Source organism: Argopecten irradians, chromosome 3 (assembly GCF_041381155.1).
Source record: "Argopecten irradians isolate NY chromosome 3, Ai_NY, whole genome shotgun sequence".
In the NCBI taxonomy this organism is placed as follows: domain Eukaryota; kingdom Metazoa; phylum Mollusca; class Bivalvia; order Pectinida; family Pectinidae; genus Argopecten; species Argopecten irradians.
In genome coordinates, this window is record NC_091136.1 from 56,586,074 (window position 1) to 56,604,471 (window position 18,398).

The 18,398-nt window shown below is 39.3% G+C and overlaps 1 protein-coding gene across 3 annotated transcripts in view; it reads right to left on the minus strand.

Annotated features, from left to right (window-relative positions):
- The window catches only part of LOC138319171 (uncharacterized), a 110,225-nt gene extending 91,841 nt beyond the window's left edge, over nucleotides 1–18,384 (minus strand). Inside the window, exon 1 of one of the 3 annotated variants that reach the window (XM_069262116.1) lies at nucleotides 18,295–18,381. In XM_069262116.1, the coding sequence (XP_069118217.1) occupies nucleotides 18,295–18,363 (69 nt within the window). In that variant the 5' untranslated portion in view covers nucleotides 18,364–18,381. Of the gene's footprint in view, nucleotides 1–29; nucleotides 4,841–18,294 lie in introns of those variants that run through there. The other 2 variants (XM_069262115.1, XM_069262114.1) reach the window with 2 other exon arrangements.
- Between the last annotated feature and the right edge of the window lie 14 nt (nucleotides 18,385–18,398).

Here is an 18,398-nt window from a genome sequence, read left to right on the forward strand (position 1 = left end):
TACATACATAATTATTGCTTAGTGCTTACCCTGCAGTACAATTGCATTCAGCTGAATTGACACATCCGGATACTTTGGACATCATTACCCAAACATCGTGGTCCGGTGAAATGTTCCTGTTGGCAGAGGGTATCGATGGTAAAACCTTGCATTTGACATAACAATGAGAAGAGTTTTCGTCAATTGTACATATCTGTAACGAGTGCACGTGTCGGTCCTCATAAAACACCTTGGATTTTAATTGTTTTTTCCTGTTCATTTTTAGCACAACATAATTATATATCTCTTTCGTGGAAAAATCTGGCACACACATTAAGTCATCATTCCAGTCCTGTAAACAGTTTGGATGTTGAAGAACTTCACCTAACGGCGTAGTTAATTTGTCAACTTTTCTTTCGACGATCTCATCATTATCCCTGGTTTTCACCTCGTTAATGTTGGCTAAACCTAATCTGTTTGTACCTTTCACACGCTCTATTAATTGTCGCTTAATTCCCGATACTGGCTGGCCGTGATTACTTAGGTAGCTCTTCAATTCAGCGACGGTAAACCGCTCCAGGCTATCGTTGTTTACACAAGCCTCATTAATCCTATTGTCCGCCATATTGTCACATTGTGCGATAGCCCCCGGAAGTAAGAAAAGTAACAGCGCCCTCTATGCGTAAGGGGCAATAACCTAGTTTTGGGAAAGGACTATAGGAGAATTATGGTCTCATAAATTCCCTTCTTGGTCAGTAAAGTTATTCAGTCCCAAGCAAATGAAAACATATGGTTATATATGCGCTCTAACCGTTCTAAAGGTTATGAAATTTAGATAGTATCTAAATCTGTAGTAGAAGTAACATTATTTCTTCGTAAAACAAGAGGCCCATGGGCCTTAACGGTCATCTGAGTACCTTGGCAATAATCATATAGGAAATTAATTAGATATAGTGTCATGCATCATGGTTGCCATCTTCAATTGGGGATCAACCAGAGATGTAACAACACTTTGTCGGGACCATGTAAGGATCATTTCATGCAAGTTTCAGCCAAATCGCACTGGTAGAACTTGAGAAGAAGTTCAAAATGTGTTTTCAAGATGGTGGCTGTGGCGGCCATCTTGGATTTCGGATCGACCCGAAAAATAAGAACACTTTGTCGGGACCATGTCAGGATCATTTCATGCAAGTCTCAGCCAAATCGCACCGGTAGAACTTGAGAAGAAGTTCAAAATGTGTTTTCAAGATGGCGGCTGTGGCGGCCATCTTTGATTTCGGATCGACCCGAAAAATAACAACACTTTGTCGGAACCATGTCAGGATCATTTTTATGCAAGTTTCAGCCAAATCGCACTAGTAGAACTTGAGAAGAAGTTCAAAATGTGTTTTCAAAATGACGGCTGTGGCGGCCATCTTGGATTTCGGATCGACCCGAAAAATAACAACACTTTGTCGGGACCATGTCAGGATCATTTCATGCAAGTTTCAGCCAAATCGCACCGGTAGAACTTGAGAAGAAGTTCAAAATGTGTTTTCAAGATGGCGGCTGTGGCGGCCATCTTGGATTTCGGATCGACCCGAAAAATAACAACACTTTGTCGGGACCATGTCAGGATCATTTTTATGCAAGTTTCAGCCAATCTGCACTTGTAGAACTTGAGAAGAAGTTCAAAATGTGTTTTCAAGATGGCGGCTGTGGCGGCCATCTTGGATTTCGGATCGACCCGAAAAATAACAACACTTTGTCGGGACCATGTCAGGATCATTTCATGCAAGTCTCAGCCAAATCGCACTGGTAGAACTTGAGAAGAAGTTCAAAATGTGTTTTCAAGATGGCGGCTGTGGCGGCCATCTTGGATTTCGGATCGACCCGAAAAATAACAACACTTTGTCGGGACCATGTCAGGATCATTTCATGTAAGTTTCAGCTTAATCCCACTGGTCAAACTTGAGAAGAAGATTGAAATGTGAAAAGTTTACGGACGGCGGACGGCGCACGGCGGACGGCGGACGGCGCACGGCGCACGACGACGGACGAAGCATGATGACTATAGGTCATCCTGACCCTTCGGGTCAGATGACCTAAAAAACCATACCGAAACTACTTTTCCATGTGTCTTGAAATGACTGTAAAAGTTACCAAAATTACCTGATGACTATATATATAGCTAGTGATTACATAAATTGTTAACAGACAGACCACGGACGAAAGGAGATTTGATGTGAATGGATCGCATTCTAATGATGATGGGCTAAAAATTAACAAAAACTTTAAAGTCGGTTCCGATATTTCCATAAAATTCACTTTCTTCACATTGCATAAATTGAAACACACAAATTCTGTATTTGGTTAGCTAAAATATTCAATTCATTTCAAACTATTCTTATTGAACAACAAAATTGAATTGAATTTCCATAAAATTCACTTTTTTTGCATTGCATAAATTGAAACCCATTTATAAGAGCGAAGCTCTTTCAATGAGTAAAGTGCGTCGAAAATCAAAGCTCTGTTCCAGTAACATGTACATGAATACATACTGAGATCGATCACCATAATGCATGGAGGAATGTTTTAGTATGCCAGAATATCAAAGAAATTTGCCATTGATTAGTCCCACCATCCTGTGATTATCGTGACATGTTAATCACTGGAAGATGGGACTAACCGTACTTTTTGTAATCTAAAAATTAAATTGTACTTTTTAATTTACAAACGTCTTTTTTGGATCTTGAAACCCCCGTATTGCTGTTTTGTCCAGGGATTGTTTGTCGGACCGGCTAGTGTACTATGTTGCAAGGAGAAAGTTGTTAGCTAAATATATATGCAGGTCTACTTTAAATTATGCTCTTTTTTTCAGTCTTCTTGAAACAGAATTAAACAAAGAGTCCCAAGGTCCTTAAAAGTCATCTGACTACATTAGCAATAGTTGTATAAGAAATCAATTAGATATAGTGTCATGGTAGCCATCTTCGATTTGGGATCAACCAGAGATGTAACAACACTTTGTCAAAGTCATATCAGGATCATTTCGGGAAGTTTCAGCCGAATCGCACTAGTAGAACTTGAGAAGAATTTAAAAATGTGTTTTCAAGATGGCGGCTATGGAGGCAATTTTGAATTTTTGATCAGCCCGAATAATAACAACACCTGGTCGGGACTATGCTGGATCATTTCATGCAAGTTTTAGCGAAATTGCACTGGTTGAACTGGAGAAAAAGTTCAAAATGTATTTTCAAGATAGCGGCAATTTTGGATATCGGAATCGACCCGGAAAATAACAACACTTTGTCGGGAGCACGTCAGGATCATTTCAGGCAAGTTTAAGCCATATCGCACCGGCAGAACTTGAGAAGAAGTTCGAAATATGAAAAGTTTACTGACCGCGGACGACAGACCCCAGACTATGACGAACGAAGTATGATGACTATAGAATCAGATGACCTAAAAACTGAATTAGTAGAACTTTCCATTCCGTGTGTAATGCCGTGCTTGATTAAACAGGTCCGGTAGCACCACTAAATCTGACTAACTTATATCCTAATATGAAGAGCACAGCTCTCTGCGCGGCCGAAGGCCGCATAGAGCGAAGCTCTACTAACCATAACACGTGTGTGAGCACATAGATTCCAATGCATTCCAGTACCCCTTGGACTTTGAAATCGTGTCCCGCGGGAAAAGTCTCTCGCCTCCATGCAGGCAGCCATGTTTTAATTCTCGTTATCAGCACGACGAGATTTGAAATTTTCTCTATAGACAAAACGTGCCATCAGGATACATTTTGAAATTACTGTAAGTAGTTTGAGATAACTACACAAAGACAAGAACGACATAATAAATGTACTGGTCAAAATGGTATACTGTCTGTGTGTTGTCAAGCGCACGGCACCTTCAACCGTGACGTCAGGAAGCTTGGTGCCAAAGATGACGGCACATATTCTCGCGTATTTTTGATACATGGCACGTTGCCAAGTTTTCCGCCCATGAGAGATTACAGTGGAATATTTCTTTCTGAACTGTAGTGCAGTGATCAATCTACATGCGCATCCCGAGTCCTGGACTCACAGAATTTTAAAAGGACCCATGAAATTTCTGGGAATGGGTATCTATAACACTGTGGGACCCATTGTTTTCACAAAAACCATTGAAAAGGACCCACAAAAAATAATCGTAGATTGAACACTGGTAGTGTAAATGACGACTATCAATGTATAACGTTAGGCCTATTGCTAGACAAAACATCCATCAATGGTGGTGAAGAATAGCATTTAATAGAGAGCGCAGCGAACGGGCCAAAGGCCCGTTCAGCGAAGCGAACTCTTGTGATAGAGGTGTCTCCGTAACGTTATTCTATGTAAATCATCCAATATATGTAGAGTTGGAAAACTTTCTCAAAAACCGGAAACAGGAAGTCAACACAAGATCCAGCATCGCGCAAGACAGTATCCAAAGTCACACTCTCGCGTGATTACAAAATCACACTCTCGCGTGATTACAAACAAGTAACGCTTGTAAATTTATTCTTACCTGAATCTAACAATTACATTTTGTCCTGAATCTTAACTGAAAAGACGTTTTATGTGAGCAGTTGCTTCGGAATTTTACGCCTGGCAACGGAGAATGACGTTGAGATATAATTTGTAGCCGCAGTCACGTATTTTTGCAGAAAGTGAAAGTAGAAATATCCTATGTTCAATATTGTTTTTCTTGTTATAAACTCAATGCCAGTAATTCGGCAAAGCTATGATTATAATAATTAATAATTCTATAAATGGTTTCTAGCAGTACAGTTATTCAGCGCACCCATTAAGCTATAAAAACAAAACACATGTCAATATCGATGAGACTGATGGGTCAGGGGAGATTACTCTTTCGCCGTTGGAAATCCTTTATTTTGATCTACCTGGCATATTTATATTTAGTTACACATTAAAAAAAAAAAACGATTTCGAAAGAATGGATTAACTGCTGCGCTCTCAGATAGGCTTTGCCTAAAATTATATTAAAAATCAATGATCGGACTACAAGTTTAAACAGTTTTAATGTCGTTCTGAGGTTATTATCCTAAATACATTCACATTTTTACACGTAGCTGCGCTCTTCTGAGGCTTTGCCTTAAATTCATATTAAAATTTACTACATCACTGTACGTTTGCCAAATCTGACTACGTTTATAAGAGCGCAGCTCTCTGCGCGGCCGAAGGCCGCGTAGAGCGAAGGTCTACTAACCATAACACGTGTGTGAGCATATAGATTTCAATACATTCCAGTACCCCTTGGACTTTGAAATCGTGTCCCGCGGGAAAAGTCTCGCGCCTCCATGCAGGCCGCCATGTTTTAATTCTCGTTATCAGCATGACGAGATTTGAAATTTTCTCTGTAGGCAAAACGTATCACCAGGACATACTTTGAAATTACTGTAAGTAGTTTTAGATAACTACACAAGGATAAGAACGACACAATAAATGTACAGGTCAAAATGATTACTGTCTGTGTATTGTCAAGCGCACCGTCAGCCGTGACGTCAGGAAGCTTGGTGCCAAAGATCACATATTCCCGCGCTTTTTTGATACATGGCATGTTGCCAAGTTTTCCGCATTGGAGAAAAACAAGATCGAAAGGAAATTGAACTTTACCAGTTTAAGGTTCATGTAATGGCTTTAAACAGTGATATTTTGCAAGCCTAAAACTCATTACTGTGCTGCAATTGAACAGAACTAATTTCATTAATTGTTGGTATATACCCTGGCTAACTGTCAGTCTTACTGTTGATATGTAATTTGTGAAGCTGCGTGTAAAATACAGTAAAATATGAGAAAAATGTATATTTCTGGAGAAGACATAGAACTCGTGTGAATTGCATTGATGGAACCAAATAATCATGCCATCGTGTTCAGTTGTGAATATGCCAGGTACTCCAACAGTTTGTTTGGCAAAATCGGACCAGCAAATAGCGCAGGAGCCTAGTGTAGTAAATGCAAATGGCTGCTATAAATGGCGGATCAAAAATATCGCATATAAGAAGCCATCTCAATTGATACAAATGTTTTTGTAGACACCATAAGGTACTCTGAACATAACAAGAAGACTCTTCACGAAAAAAATAGTTCAAACAATCTGTTTGGGGCGAAAAATGCAAATTTCCGGAAAGAGCCTCAAAGTCCACATTTTAACTATTTTTTTCGTAAATATTCTTCTTGTCATGTTCAGAGTACCTTATAGTGTATATAAGAGCACTTGTATCAATTAAAATGTCTTCTTATATGCTATATTTGTGATCCGCCATTTAAAGCAGCCATTTGCATAAAAACAATAGGCTCCTGCGCTATTCGCTGGTCCGATTTTGCCAAACAAACTGTTGGAGTACCTGGCATAGTCACTACTGAACACGATAGCATGTTTATTTGGTGCCATCAATGCAATTCACACGAGTTCTATGTCTTCTCCAGAAATATACATTTTTCTCTTATTTTACTGAAATTTACAAGCAGCTTCACAAATTACTTATCAACAGTAAGACTGACAGTTAGCCAGGGTATATACCAACAATTAATGAAATTAGTTCTGTTCAATAGCAGCACAGTAATGCGTTTTAGGCTTGCAAAATATCACTGGTTAACAGGTCGGGGAGAAGTCCTGATTTGGCTATAATAGCCAAATACGGCTATAATAGCCAAATATAGCTATATAAACAGTGGCAAAACACATGGAATCTGCCGAAAAATGTATTTAAAGCAAAAAGCGAGTTTTACAGTAAATTGGAATATGATCCATGTTCTTAGTTATTACAAAAACGATGTTGAAACAAAAAACTCACCTGTGCAATTTTGTGTAAAATCCCTGGTTTTTATCGCCATGATAACAGAATGAACAAAGGGGAGTAACTCTAACTGAAGGAGAACTCGGACCATACCCAAGTCGGCCCATTGACATTTTCGGCCGCCGGTCAAAAAGGGGAAAAAAAGTCGTATAAATCCCCTTCCGGTTGAAGCGACTCTGACTCGATTGGCACAAATGTGGGAGAACATGTGCAAGTTATTGTGACCTTCAGATGGATTAGAAATTGGTTAATAAGCAAATGCAGACAACAATTGCAATTTCCTGCTAGAAAAACGATGATTTTACAGAAAAATGCACAGATGAGTTTTTCATTTTAACCTTGTTATCGTGTCAACTTAGGACAAGGATAACGTACATAGCGCCAAAAACTCTCGCTTTTTGCAACATATACCTCTTCTGGAAGAATCAATGCGTTTTGCCACTGTTTATATAGCTATATTTGGCTATTATAGCCGTATTTGGCTATAATAGCCAAATCAGGACTTCTCCCCGACTAATCCCTATTGAGATTCCTCCTCTAGACTCTTTTATATTCGGACGTCTGATAGATGTCTCTCGTCGGAATCCCTACTCGAGCCTTCTAAACTTTATTCTGGAAAATCAAGTCAGGTTGACCTACCTCTTGTAAGGGTCTATTACAGAAATAATCCAACTGGAGTGGTTCCCATACTGGCACACATCGATAGTGGAGATATTTTTCTCTCAAAACGCACATTTAATATGAAGTGACATGTATTGAAAACAAAGAACCATCTCATTTTGCAAACGATGTCTTGTTCTATCGCTACTTTGAGCAGCCATTTTGAAAGTCCCTCGCTGTCACATGACCACTATAGTGCGTTCCAGATAACGCCTATTACACTGAATGGAGTAAGGTTATACAGGTAATGAATTTTATTGAAACAGACTATAGCGGTCACATGACAGAGAGGGACTTTCAAAATGGCTGCTCAAAGTAGCGATGGAACATAACATTGTTTACAATATGGGATGGTTCTTTGTTTTTAATATGTGTCACTAAATAATATATGTGCGTTTGGAGAGAAAAATATCTCCACTAGCGATGTGTGCTAGTATGGGAACCACTGCAGTTGGATTATTTCTGTAATAGAAAATGGGTTCCGGTTGCGCATGGGCAAGAAGATGGAAGCTTTATAAATCTGTCAAGAAAAGACCAGCGAATTTTTATAGTTTTCAGGTTTACTAGGAAATATCAGTGTCGAATTTGTGTTTGCTGTAACACCTTTATTGATGAGATAATCGGGGAAGTCGATGAAATTGTGGTCGGGCTAATTTTAGTCATGTAATGAAAACTTTGGATTCGTCGGGTCTATGATCTGAGTAGTCAACATAAACAACATGGCGGACAATTTTTCGCGCGATAATCTGTTTGTTATGAATTAGTATGATTTATCCATTGTGTGTTATTGTGTCACTATTATGAACCCTGTGTCTATTATTAAGTGTCACCAAATATAAATGTGTGCTGAAATATAATGACTGCTGCCAAACTTACGAAATACTTGGTGAAATCCGAATCAAATATTGACAAGTCATTCATAGTCAATCGGAAACCAGTGTTTGTTAGTGCAAGTAAAGGGCGTTACCTACGCTCAGTTGCTTTTTCTGATGCCGAAAAATCAATTGATTGGCACATTCACCCTGGGAAAACAAGTGATTTTCTAGTGAATTACGCTATAGACAATCTTGACAATCTTGTAAAACGTCATGGCCAAATTCTGCTAGCCGTGTGGGCTGGCACTTGTGATTTAACCAGGAAAGGTCGACACGGATATATTGATCTGAATAACTCAATCTCCATCGATGACATTATATTTAATTTCGAAAGATTACTGACCTGTGTACAAAAACATAACAACAAAGTCAAAGTGGTATTTCTAGAGTGCCCCTACTATTCTATAACAATATGGAATGAGAGGAAAGGACACCGCAACCCTGAGGCCTTTACCAGCAATACTCGGGAACTTGAAAATCGTGTCAATGATCTGAATAAAAAAATCCTTCAAATTAATATCCGTAATAACGTGCGTGCACCAAGATTTTCACAGGACATGCTAAAATCTAGAAAAAGTAACAAAGGCTACACGACAACCAAAGTCTCTTACAGTTTACTTATCGATGGAATACACCCTGGTGAAATATTAAGCAGAACTTGGATGAGAAGACTACTTCTGCACACAATCCAGAGGCACTGCTAACTTCTTGTAACGAGGAGTCAAAATGGATAGTCATGAATTAATGGAATCAGGCGAAAACGCGTCTAAGCGTCTCAGAGAGGATAATGACAGCCCCCCCTCATGTGTATTATGTGAACAATCGGGACAAAAAACTTTGTTGTGTGAAGGTTGTCGCCTTCCCTTCTGTTCTGAGTGTTCCAAATTACCTGAACAAGTTTTCCTCTATATTCATGGGAATGTAACAGGCACCGGTATCACATATAAATGCAAGGCCTGCAAAATAACCCAACCGCCTCTGGAGGTAATTAAGACAACACTAAAGGACTACACAAGATCTAACGACATTAGAATCTCCAAACTTGAAACCCGGATTTCTGATCTGGAATTAAACACTAGGACTGTAGTACAAGAAGAAGTCGGTCATTCGCATGCCGTATACATGGAAACTATGCGCAGCAATGTCATTCAGTTCGTGGATGATCGAAACAAAGAATATGAGGATCGCAGAAATAAAGAACTCAATGTTATCCTGTTCGGTGTACCTGAAAAAACCGACAATGAGGGGCAGGTAAAAAAACAGAAGGACAAGGAGGATATATGCGAGCTAGCTTCATCACTAGGTCTTACAGATGTAACTATCGTAGCCAACTTTAGACTGGGACGTCTGACTGGGGACAACATTAGGCCACTCATAGCGGTGTTGGGCACAAGGGCCCAGCGTAAATACCTCCTGGAGAAAGCCTTCGAAATCAACAGTAAAGCCCCAGAAAGACTAAAAAATGTTGTTCTCAAGAAAGACATGACTAAACTACAAAGGGAAGAGCGTAAGGCAAGAAGGGGAGGGAACCCTTACCAACAGGTAAACCCTTACCAACAGGTAAACCCATTTCAACAGGTGAACCCTTACCAACAGGTGAACCCTTACCAACAGGTGAACCCCTATCAACAGGCCCCAAAACCAGCCCCGCCCCCAATAAGACCTAACCAATATGAACTGCCACACCCAATCAACCAACCCCTAGGAGGCCCCCTACAAGTGTCAACCCCCAACAGACAGACCGTAAGAGGTCATAGGATCCCTAACAACCGCCCGCCCTTCGACCAACAAGCGTTTGGATTCAGGACGTCATCATTCATGGGGTATCCAGCTGCAGGCGCGCCACAGTATGACATCCCCAACCCACAGACGAACTTGTTTCACAATGGGCAGCCTCAATATCCACCTCACACGCAAATCCCACAACATCGATCTGGTCACCAAGCTAGTGCACCAAATACCAATGAAGACCAGGACAGGACACTCCCTTATTGCCTGAACGATACCCTCACTCTATCGTTAGTTAGCGAACACAACGTTAGCGATAATGAGGAAACCAGTGTGAAAACAATATAGGCTGCAAGTTTTATCGATTTTAATGATGATTCAACAGGCAGTAACAAATTAAGAATCTACTATTCCAATGTGGACACTTTAACAACCAATAAAAAGACAGAACTTGAAGAATTTATTTTGGAACATCAACCTGAAATTGTGTGTTTAACAGAAGTCCTCCCTAAGTTTTCGAGATCTGCCACATGTCTTCAGTCATACAACATAAACGATTATGACTTATATTTCGGGCCTATAAACCAACGAGGGGTAGCAATTTATCTCAAAAATGGAACTTCAGGGGAACAAATTGATCTCGGAATCAACTACTCAGAATATGTCGCGTGCAAAATCAAGCTTCGTGGTAACGACAGTCTACTAGTATGTAATATCTACAGGAGCCCTAACAGTTCTGAAGAAAACAATACAAATCTCAACATCTTGATGGACAATATATATGATCATCAATCAACCCACAAATTAGTCGTAGGAGATTTCAATTACAAAGAAATTAATTGGGATATCGGAGTCGCGAGTGTCGGAACTCACCATCCAGCTAATAAATTTCTTGAAAAAACAAAGGATAACTTCTGGTATCAGCACGTCGACCAACCCACCAGATACAGAGAAAATCAAAACCCCTCTACTTTGGATTTAATATTAACCAACGAAGAAAACATGATTAGTAACGTTTCATATCTCGAAGGTCTCGGCAAAAGCGACCACATAGTGTTAAATTTTTATTACAACTGTTACATTGACAACCATAACAGATCCGGTCTTATGGATACAAGTAGGCGTAACTTCTACAAAGGTGATTATCAATCTATCAAAAGGGAAATTGAAATGCTTGACCTAGTAACTCTAGAAACCCAGGATGTCAACACTGCATGGAACCACCTTACTGTCTTCCTCAACACGATTATTGAAAAACTCATACCAGTGAGTAAGGATCGCGGTTCTAACGGCAACAAATCTTCCTGTCTAGATCAAGCAGCTCGTGAAGCTCGTAAGAACAAATCACGTAAATGGAAGCGTTATCTACATTGTAAAACGGAGGAAAACTTCACCGCCTACAAATTGGCTCGAAACCACTTCATCAAACTATCAAGAAAATCCACCTACAAATACGAAGAAGACCTTTCTCAAAAAATCAAATCAAACCCGAAATTATTTTGGAAACATGTCAGAAGCAAAACCAAGACTAAGACAACAATGCAGCGTGTAACAAAATTAAACGGCGAACTTTCTACGAATGACAATGAAACTGCCAACACAATGAACACATTCTTTTCAAGTGTTTTCAGTAGAGATAATAACTGTGATCCACCACCACTCGCTGAAAAAGTATATCAACAAACCCTGAACTCGATAGAAATTACTGAGGAGAAAGTAGCAAAAGCCATCAGAGCAACAAACCCAAACAAAGCCCCAGGACCAGATAATCTTCATCCTAAATTCATAGTGGAGACATGCGACTCAATCACTAAACCACTATCAATCATCTTCAACAAATCCATTGATGAGAGTACCCTACCAACAAGTTGGAAGATGGCTAACGTAACTCCCATCTTCAAAAAGGGCTCTAAATCAAATCCCTCAAACTATCGCCCTATTAGCCTCACATCTGTACCCTGCAAAATCCTTCAGAAGATCATCAGGAATGAGATCGTGGCCCATATGGAAGATAACCAACTCTTTTCAAACGACCAACATGGTTTTCGTCAAGGAAAATCATGTACCACCCAACTCCTGGAAACACTGGAAATCTGGTACAGCTCCCTTGATGAGGGCCATAATGTGGACGTGATATACATGGATTTTAGTAAGGCCTTTGATAAGGTCTGCCATAGATTACTTATTTACAAGTTGGAAAAATATGGGATAGCTGGTAAAATATTAGCCTGGATATCTTCATTCCTGAAAAACACAAATCAACGAGTCATCATCAACGGTACTCTATCCGAACCACTGCCTGTCTTGAGTGGAGTACCACAGGGAAGTGTACTTGGACCAACGCTTTTTCTGATCTATATAAATGACTTGCCGGAGATGCTAAATTGTACCAAAAAATTATTTGCGGACGACACCAAATTATCATCAGTTAATACAACGCCTGAGCAAAGAGAGGAACTCCAACAAAGTATAGACTACATGTGCAGGTGGACCGAGTCATGGCTCATGGCCCTTAACATCGACAAATGTAAGCACATCGAGATTGGCACCAAAGAAAAAACATCACAGTACACTCTACACCAAGATGGAACTCGGTCAGTGATAGATAAAACAAACCAAGAAAAAGACCTAGGAGTCTTTGTGGACGATAAACTGAACTTTTCAACGCATGTCCAAAAAACCGCCAGTAAAGCCAACCAAATCACTGGCATCATATATCGAAGTTTCACATATATGAGTCCAGCAATTTTTACAACCCTGTACAAGGCCCTTATTCGACCCCACCTGGAGTATGCCTCAACAACCTGGTCACCGTTATATGTAAAAGATAAAATCTCAATAGAAGGTGTACAAAGACGGGCAACAAAACGTATCCCAACATTAGAAGGTAAAACTTACACAGAGCGTCTCAAAATTCTAGGACTGCCAACCCTGGAGTATCGGAGGGAGAGAGCTGATATGATCCAAGTCTACAAAATAATCAACAACATCGACATTTTGAACAGAGACAACTTATTTACCCAGAACCCTTATGTATCAACTAGAGGTCACTCCAAAAAGCTCTATAAGAGACCATTCCGAAAACAGCTGACAGCAAATTTCTTCAGTAATCGAATCATTCAGCCTTGGAACTCCCTACCAGAGGAAGTGGTGTCGGCCCCGTCTGTAAACAGCTTTAAAAATCGCCTCAATGAATTCTGGAAGAACCACCCTCGTAAATTCAAACCATCATTCATGCAGTGAAGTGAAATGAGAAATAGACCAACCATCAACAACGTCATATGAGCTATTGTTACTATTGATGAACTGGTTGTATCTGCTGTCTGGGGTAATTTGTCCCGCCACAGCTCTGCAACATTCAATATCTGTCAACTGAAACTCCAAATACTACCTGACCAACTTATACCACCATACGTGATACCACGTGCACGCTGAATATGATGAACTGGTTGTATCTGCTGTCTGGGGTAATTTGTCCCGCCACAGCTCTGCAACATTCAATATCTGTCAACTGAAACTCCAAATACTACCAGATCAACTTATACCACCATACGTGATACCATGAGCACGCTGAATATGACGAACTGGGTGTATCTGCTGTCTGGGGTAATTTGTCCCGCCACAGCTCTGCATTATTCAATATCTGTCAACTGAAACTCCAAAAACTACCAGACCAACTTATACCACCATACGTGATACCACGTGCACGCTGAATATGGCGAACTGGTTGTATCTGCTGTCTGGGGTAATTTGTCCCGCCACAGCTCTGCAACATTCAATATCTGTCAACTGAAACTCAAAATACTACCAGACCAACTTATACCACCATACGTGACACCACGCTGAATATGACGAACTGGTTGTATCTGCTGTCTGGGGTAATTTGTCCCGCCACAGCTCTGCAACAATTAATTCAGCACGAATAAACTGGGGATTACTGCCTCCCCTTTTAATGTGTTAAGTGACATTATGTCATATGTGAATATGTTCTTAAGATTGAGGAGAATGACAATTAAATTACGTTTGGCATGGAACCATGCAAGTCAAAATATATAAATGCTACCAGTACTTGTGTAAATAGGCTGTACAGTTTTTAATGTTATGCGCAACCGGAAGTGAAGTGACAGTTGAAACTGTAACCAGTAATTACACCCGGTCCACCCCAACTGCGAATGATAAATATTATGAAGTTCCTTACCGTCAATCGATTGATTTGTAACACAGCGAGAAATTCTGTACCGTGTAGCGATAAACGCTAACACTCTACCGACACAACGTGGCTATTTTTAGACTCGAGTACTGTCGCCAAATCCACAGGTAAATCGCGGGGCGCTCTGGCTACATCAGCTATACCAAACACCATCGTAAATGTTACAAATACCGTAAAATCTTGTGTTACTTACACACCAGTGTACTTTGCACATGTATTTTTTCTTATGGCTTTAAATACTGAAAAAAATCTACTATCCATATATTTTGCTCATTCAAATTTTGGGGAAAACAATGTCCGGGGAACCACAAATTCAGTGTTATAAAGGTGGTAATTTCATTGCAAAACATTCACAATAAATGCTTGACAACTTGCACAAAAAGTGTTGTATTTAGAAGAAATAACATAATATAATTGCACTGTGCTTGTTTTCTTTTATTGGCCACCGTAACTGAAACAGTGAAATATATCTTGCAGAACATGTCAAAAACATTGGCAGTCCGCCGTATTCGATCCGTACACATGTCAATGTCTGGAGTATATTACACATGAATAGTTATCAGAACTATTTGAAAATATTATAATTTAGTTACTTTAATATTGCCACAATAAGTTTTAAGTGTGTTTGAGATCATTAACAAACTTTAAAGAGCATTCCGATAGCATTTACGTTGGCTTGCAATAATCACATCGTGAGTGAACTCACTATCTGTACGGCACCAGATCCAAGCTGATGGCTAATTATATATAACAGTACGGTTAAAATGCCACTAACCTTCTAGCTTGTCAGTTTTGCTGTAATAATATTACAAACCACTTATTGAAAATCCTAAATATAGGACAGTTTAGGACTCGTCTTATAAATCCCACGTGTGTTTTGACTTTTTGCACACGGCCTGCAGCCGGGACATGTTATGGCGGTTCCCTACGTAATGAGCATAGCTAGATCTATAAGGAGTTTCATATGCAGTTTTACTAGAAATATGAAGATTTGTTAAAATATCTAAAATAAAGAAATACTAGTCAAGTGAATTTTTATGCAATTTGAAGAATATTTGTTTTGTTTTTAAGTAGATACAGACGCATTGTTGATGATATATAGATCGGTTAAGCTAACTAGCCATTCAGTTTCGTTAAGCTGGATGAGAGGCCCGAGCGTAGCATCCAGTACCAGTTTACCTGTGGATTTGGCGACAGTACTGGAGTCTATAAATAACTACACTCATTCAATACATCGATACAAGTCAGCGGTAGAGCGGTAGGGGTTTATATACACGCATCGTTCGCAGTTGGGGTGGACCGGGTGTAAATGACCACGATGGATCTTCACAAGCTAGAACTAGCTTACAGCGATCCGACCACAGCGATTCAGACCCTTACAAGAGGTAGGTCAACCTGACTTGATTTTCCAGAATAAAGTTTAGAAGGCTCGAGTAGGGATTCCGACGAGAGACATCTATCAGACGTCCGAATATAAAAGAGTCTAGAGGAGGAATCTCAATAGGGATTACTCCCCGACCTGGTTAAAGCCATTACTTTCAAAAAGGTGGTCAAAGAAATAGAAGAAAGCCATGTCCCTACAAAAATCATTAAAATAGGTCGGACCAACAAGCATAGTTTCCCAGCAGATACAACAACACTTGAAGCCATAAAAAAGAAGCATTCGTTATCAAGGAAGGCTGCAACTACAAAGGATATGAACGTGAGAAAGGAATACAATAGGGTCAGAAATAAAGTAAGGAAATTAACACGCAGATTGAGGAAAGAATATGAGCACAATATAGCGATAAAGGCAAAGTCGGATCCAAAAGCAATTTGGAATTATATAAAATCTAAATCTACGTCGAAATCAGAGATTGGAGAACTATATGCAAAACCAGCGGACAAAACTTCAACTAAAGTTTACATCAAATAAGGGAAAAGCAGAAGTGTTATGTCGGTTTTTAGCAGTGTATTCATACAGGAATCGAACACGACCCCTCATCTGTACATAAGAGAAGTTGCTGAAGAGATGTCACAAATGAATATAGAACAAGAAGCTGTATCAAAGATCCTAAAAAATCTCAAACCGGATAAATCCCCCGGACTAGACGAACTCCACCCGATGTTCCTGAAAAACACCTCTGGTACAATATCATATCCAATAACGAAGTTATTCAACCAATCAATTTCAACAGGAACTCTCCCGGATGATTGGAAAAGGGCTCGAGTGTGTGCCATTTTCAAAAAAGGAGATAAGTGTGAACCGGGAAACTATAGGCCTGTAAGTCTCACGTCAGTTGTTTGTAAAACACTAGAAACTCTAATAAGGGATCATATAGTAACATTTATGAGGAAAAACAAGTACTTCTCCAACAAACAATACGGTTTCTTATCAGGTAGATCAACAACATTACAACTTTTAGAAGTTTTGGATAAATGGACAACTGCTTTAGATAAAGGTGACGTAGTCGATTGTATATACATGGATTATCAGAAAGCTTTTGATACAGTTCCGCACAACCGTTTACTGAATAAATTAAACTCATATAATTTCAACCAGCAGATGAAAACTTGGATTTCATCTTTTTTGAAAGGAAGACATCAAATGGTAACAGTGAATGGCAAAAATTCCGAATGGTCAAGCGTAACATCAGGAATTCCACAAGGATCGGTTCTTGGACCCTTATTATTTGTGATATTTGTTAATGATCTTCCAGACATAGTGCAGTCAGACGTATACTTATTTGCGGATGATACTAAAATATTCAAGGCTATCCGTGGCAAAGATGATGCTTTAGATCTGCAAAGTGATTTAGATACAATGTCGAAATGGAGTGAAACGTGGCTTCTAAAAATGCACCCAGATAAATGCAAACACATGAGGATACACAAACAGAGAACAAGAAACCAACGTGAGGAAATTATACAATACCAGCTCAATGGAAAAACACTGCAACATATAGACCAAGAAAAAGATATAGGAGTAGTTGTAGATTCCACGTTAAGCTTCGACACCCATATATCAGAGAAAGTAAAAAAAGCCAATTCCATGTTTGGACTTTTGAGAAGAACTTTTCAGTTTTTAGACATCAAATCATTTATTCCGCTATATAAATGCTTAGTTCGGTCTCATTTGGACTATGCTTGCCCCGTATGGGCGCCTTACCTACAGAAGCATATAGAAATGATAGAAAGTGTCCAAAGAAGAGCGACAAAATGTCTACCAGGAATGTCACATCTAGCATACAGTCAAAGGCTGGAGAAGCTGAAATTACCAACATTGGCATATAGAAGAATACGAGGAGACATGATAGAACTCTTCAAAATTTTAGATGGAATATATGACTCCGAATGTTGTAACATTTTATCTTTATGGAAAGATGCAACGGACCGCGAGAGCAGCAGGGGGCATAGGAGGAAGCTATTCCATACAAGATCAAACTATGAGATTAGGAGAAACTTTTTTTCACTAAGAGCTACTAAGATATGGAACGATCTACCAGAGAATGTAGTGATGGCGCCAAATATAAACTCCTTCAAAAATGCGTTAGACAAACATTGGAAAGAACAAGAACTCTTATACAACTACAAAGCCTTTATACATCGTTAATTTATTATTATTACCGGATAAAAATGTATTAACTGTAAACTCTATATTTTGTATGAGTCTGGTATAGAGGACTTTACATATAAGTCCTGAACCAGAAATAAACTTATCTTATCTTATCTTATTACATGAACCTTAATGTTTATTTCTGGCCTGTATATGACGACTGCTAGACACAAATATTGAAGAATAGCATTTACTAAAAATCAATGATCGGATTACAAATTAAAACAATTTTAATCTTATTCTGGTTTTATAATCCTAACTAACAGTTATATTTACATTTTTTTTTATAAGTAGCTGCGCTCTTCTGAGGCATTGCCTTAAATTCATATTAGTGGACAAATGCCTTCAGTCATATTGGTGATACTTCAAGTTAAGACTTTTATTCTGAATGAAACAATTTTTTTTCACCAAACGGCAATGTACTTACGGTCTGGCATAGGGCATAGCGATAACTGTTTATTCTCAGTTTGTTCATGCACCTCCGAAGGGCAGCCATTGTTGTTGGAGTTGTGCGTTGCTCCGTTCCTCTCA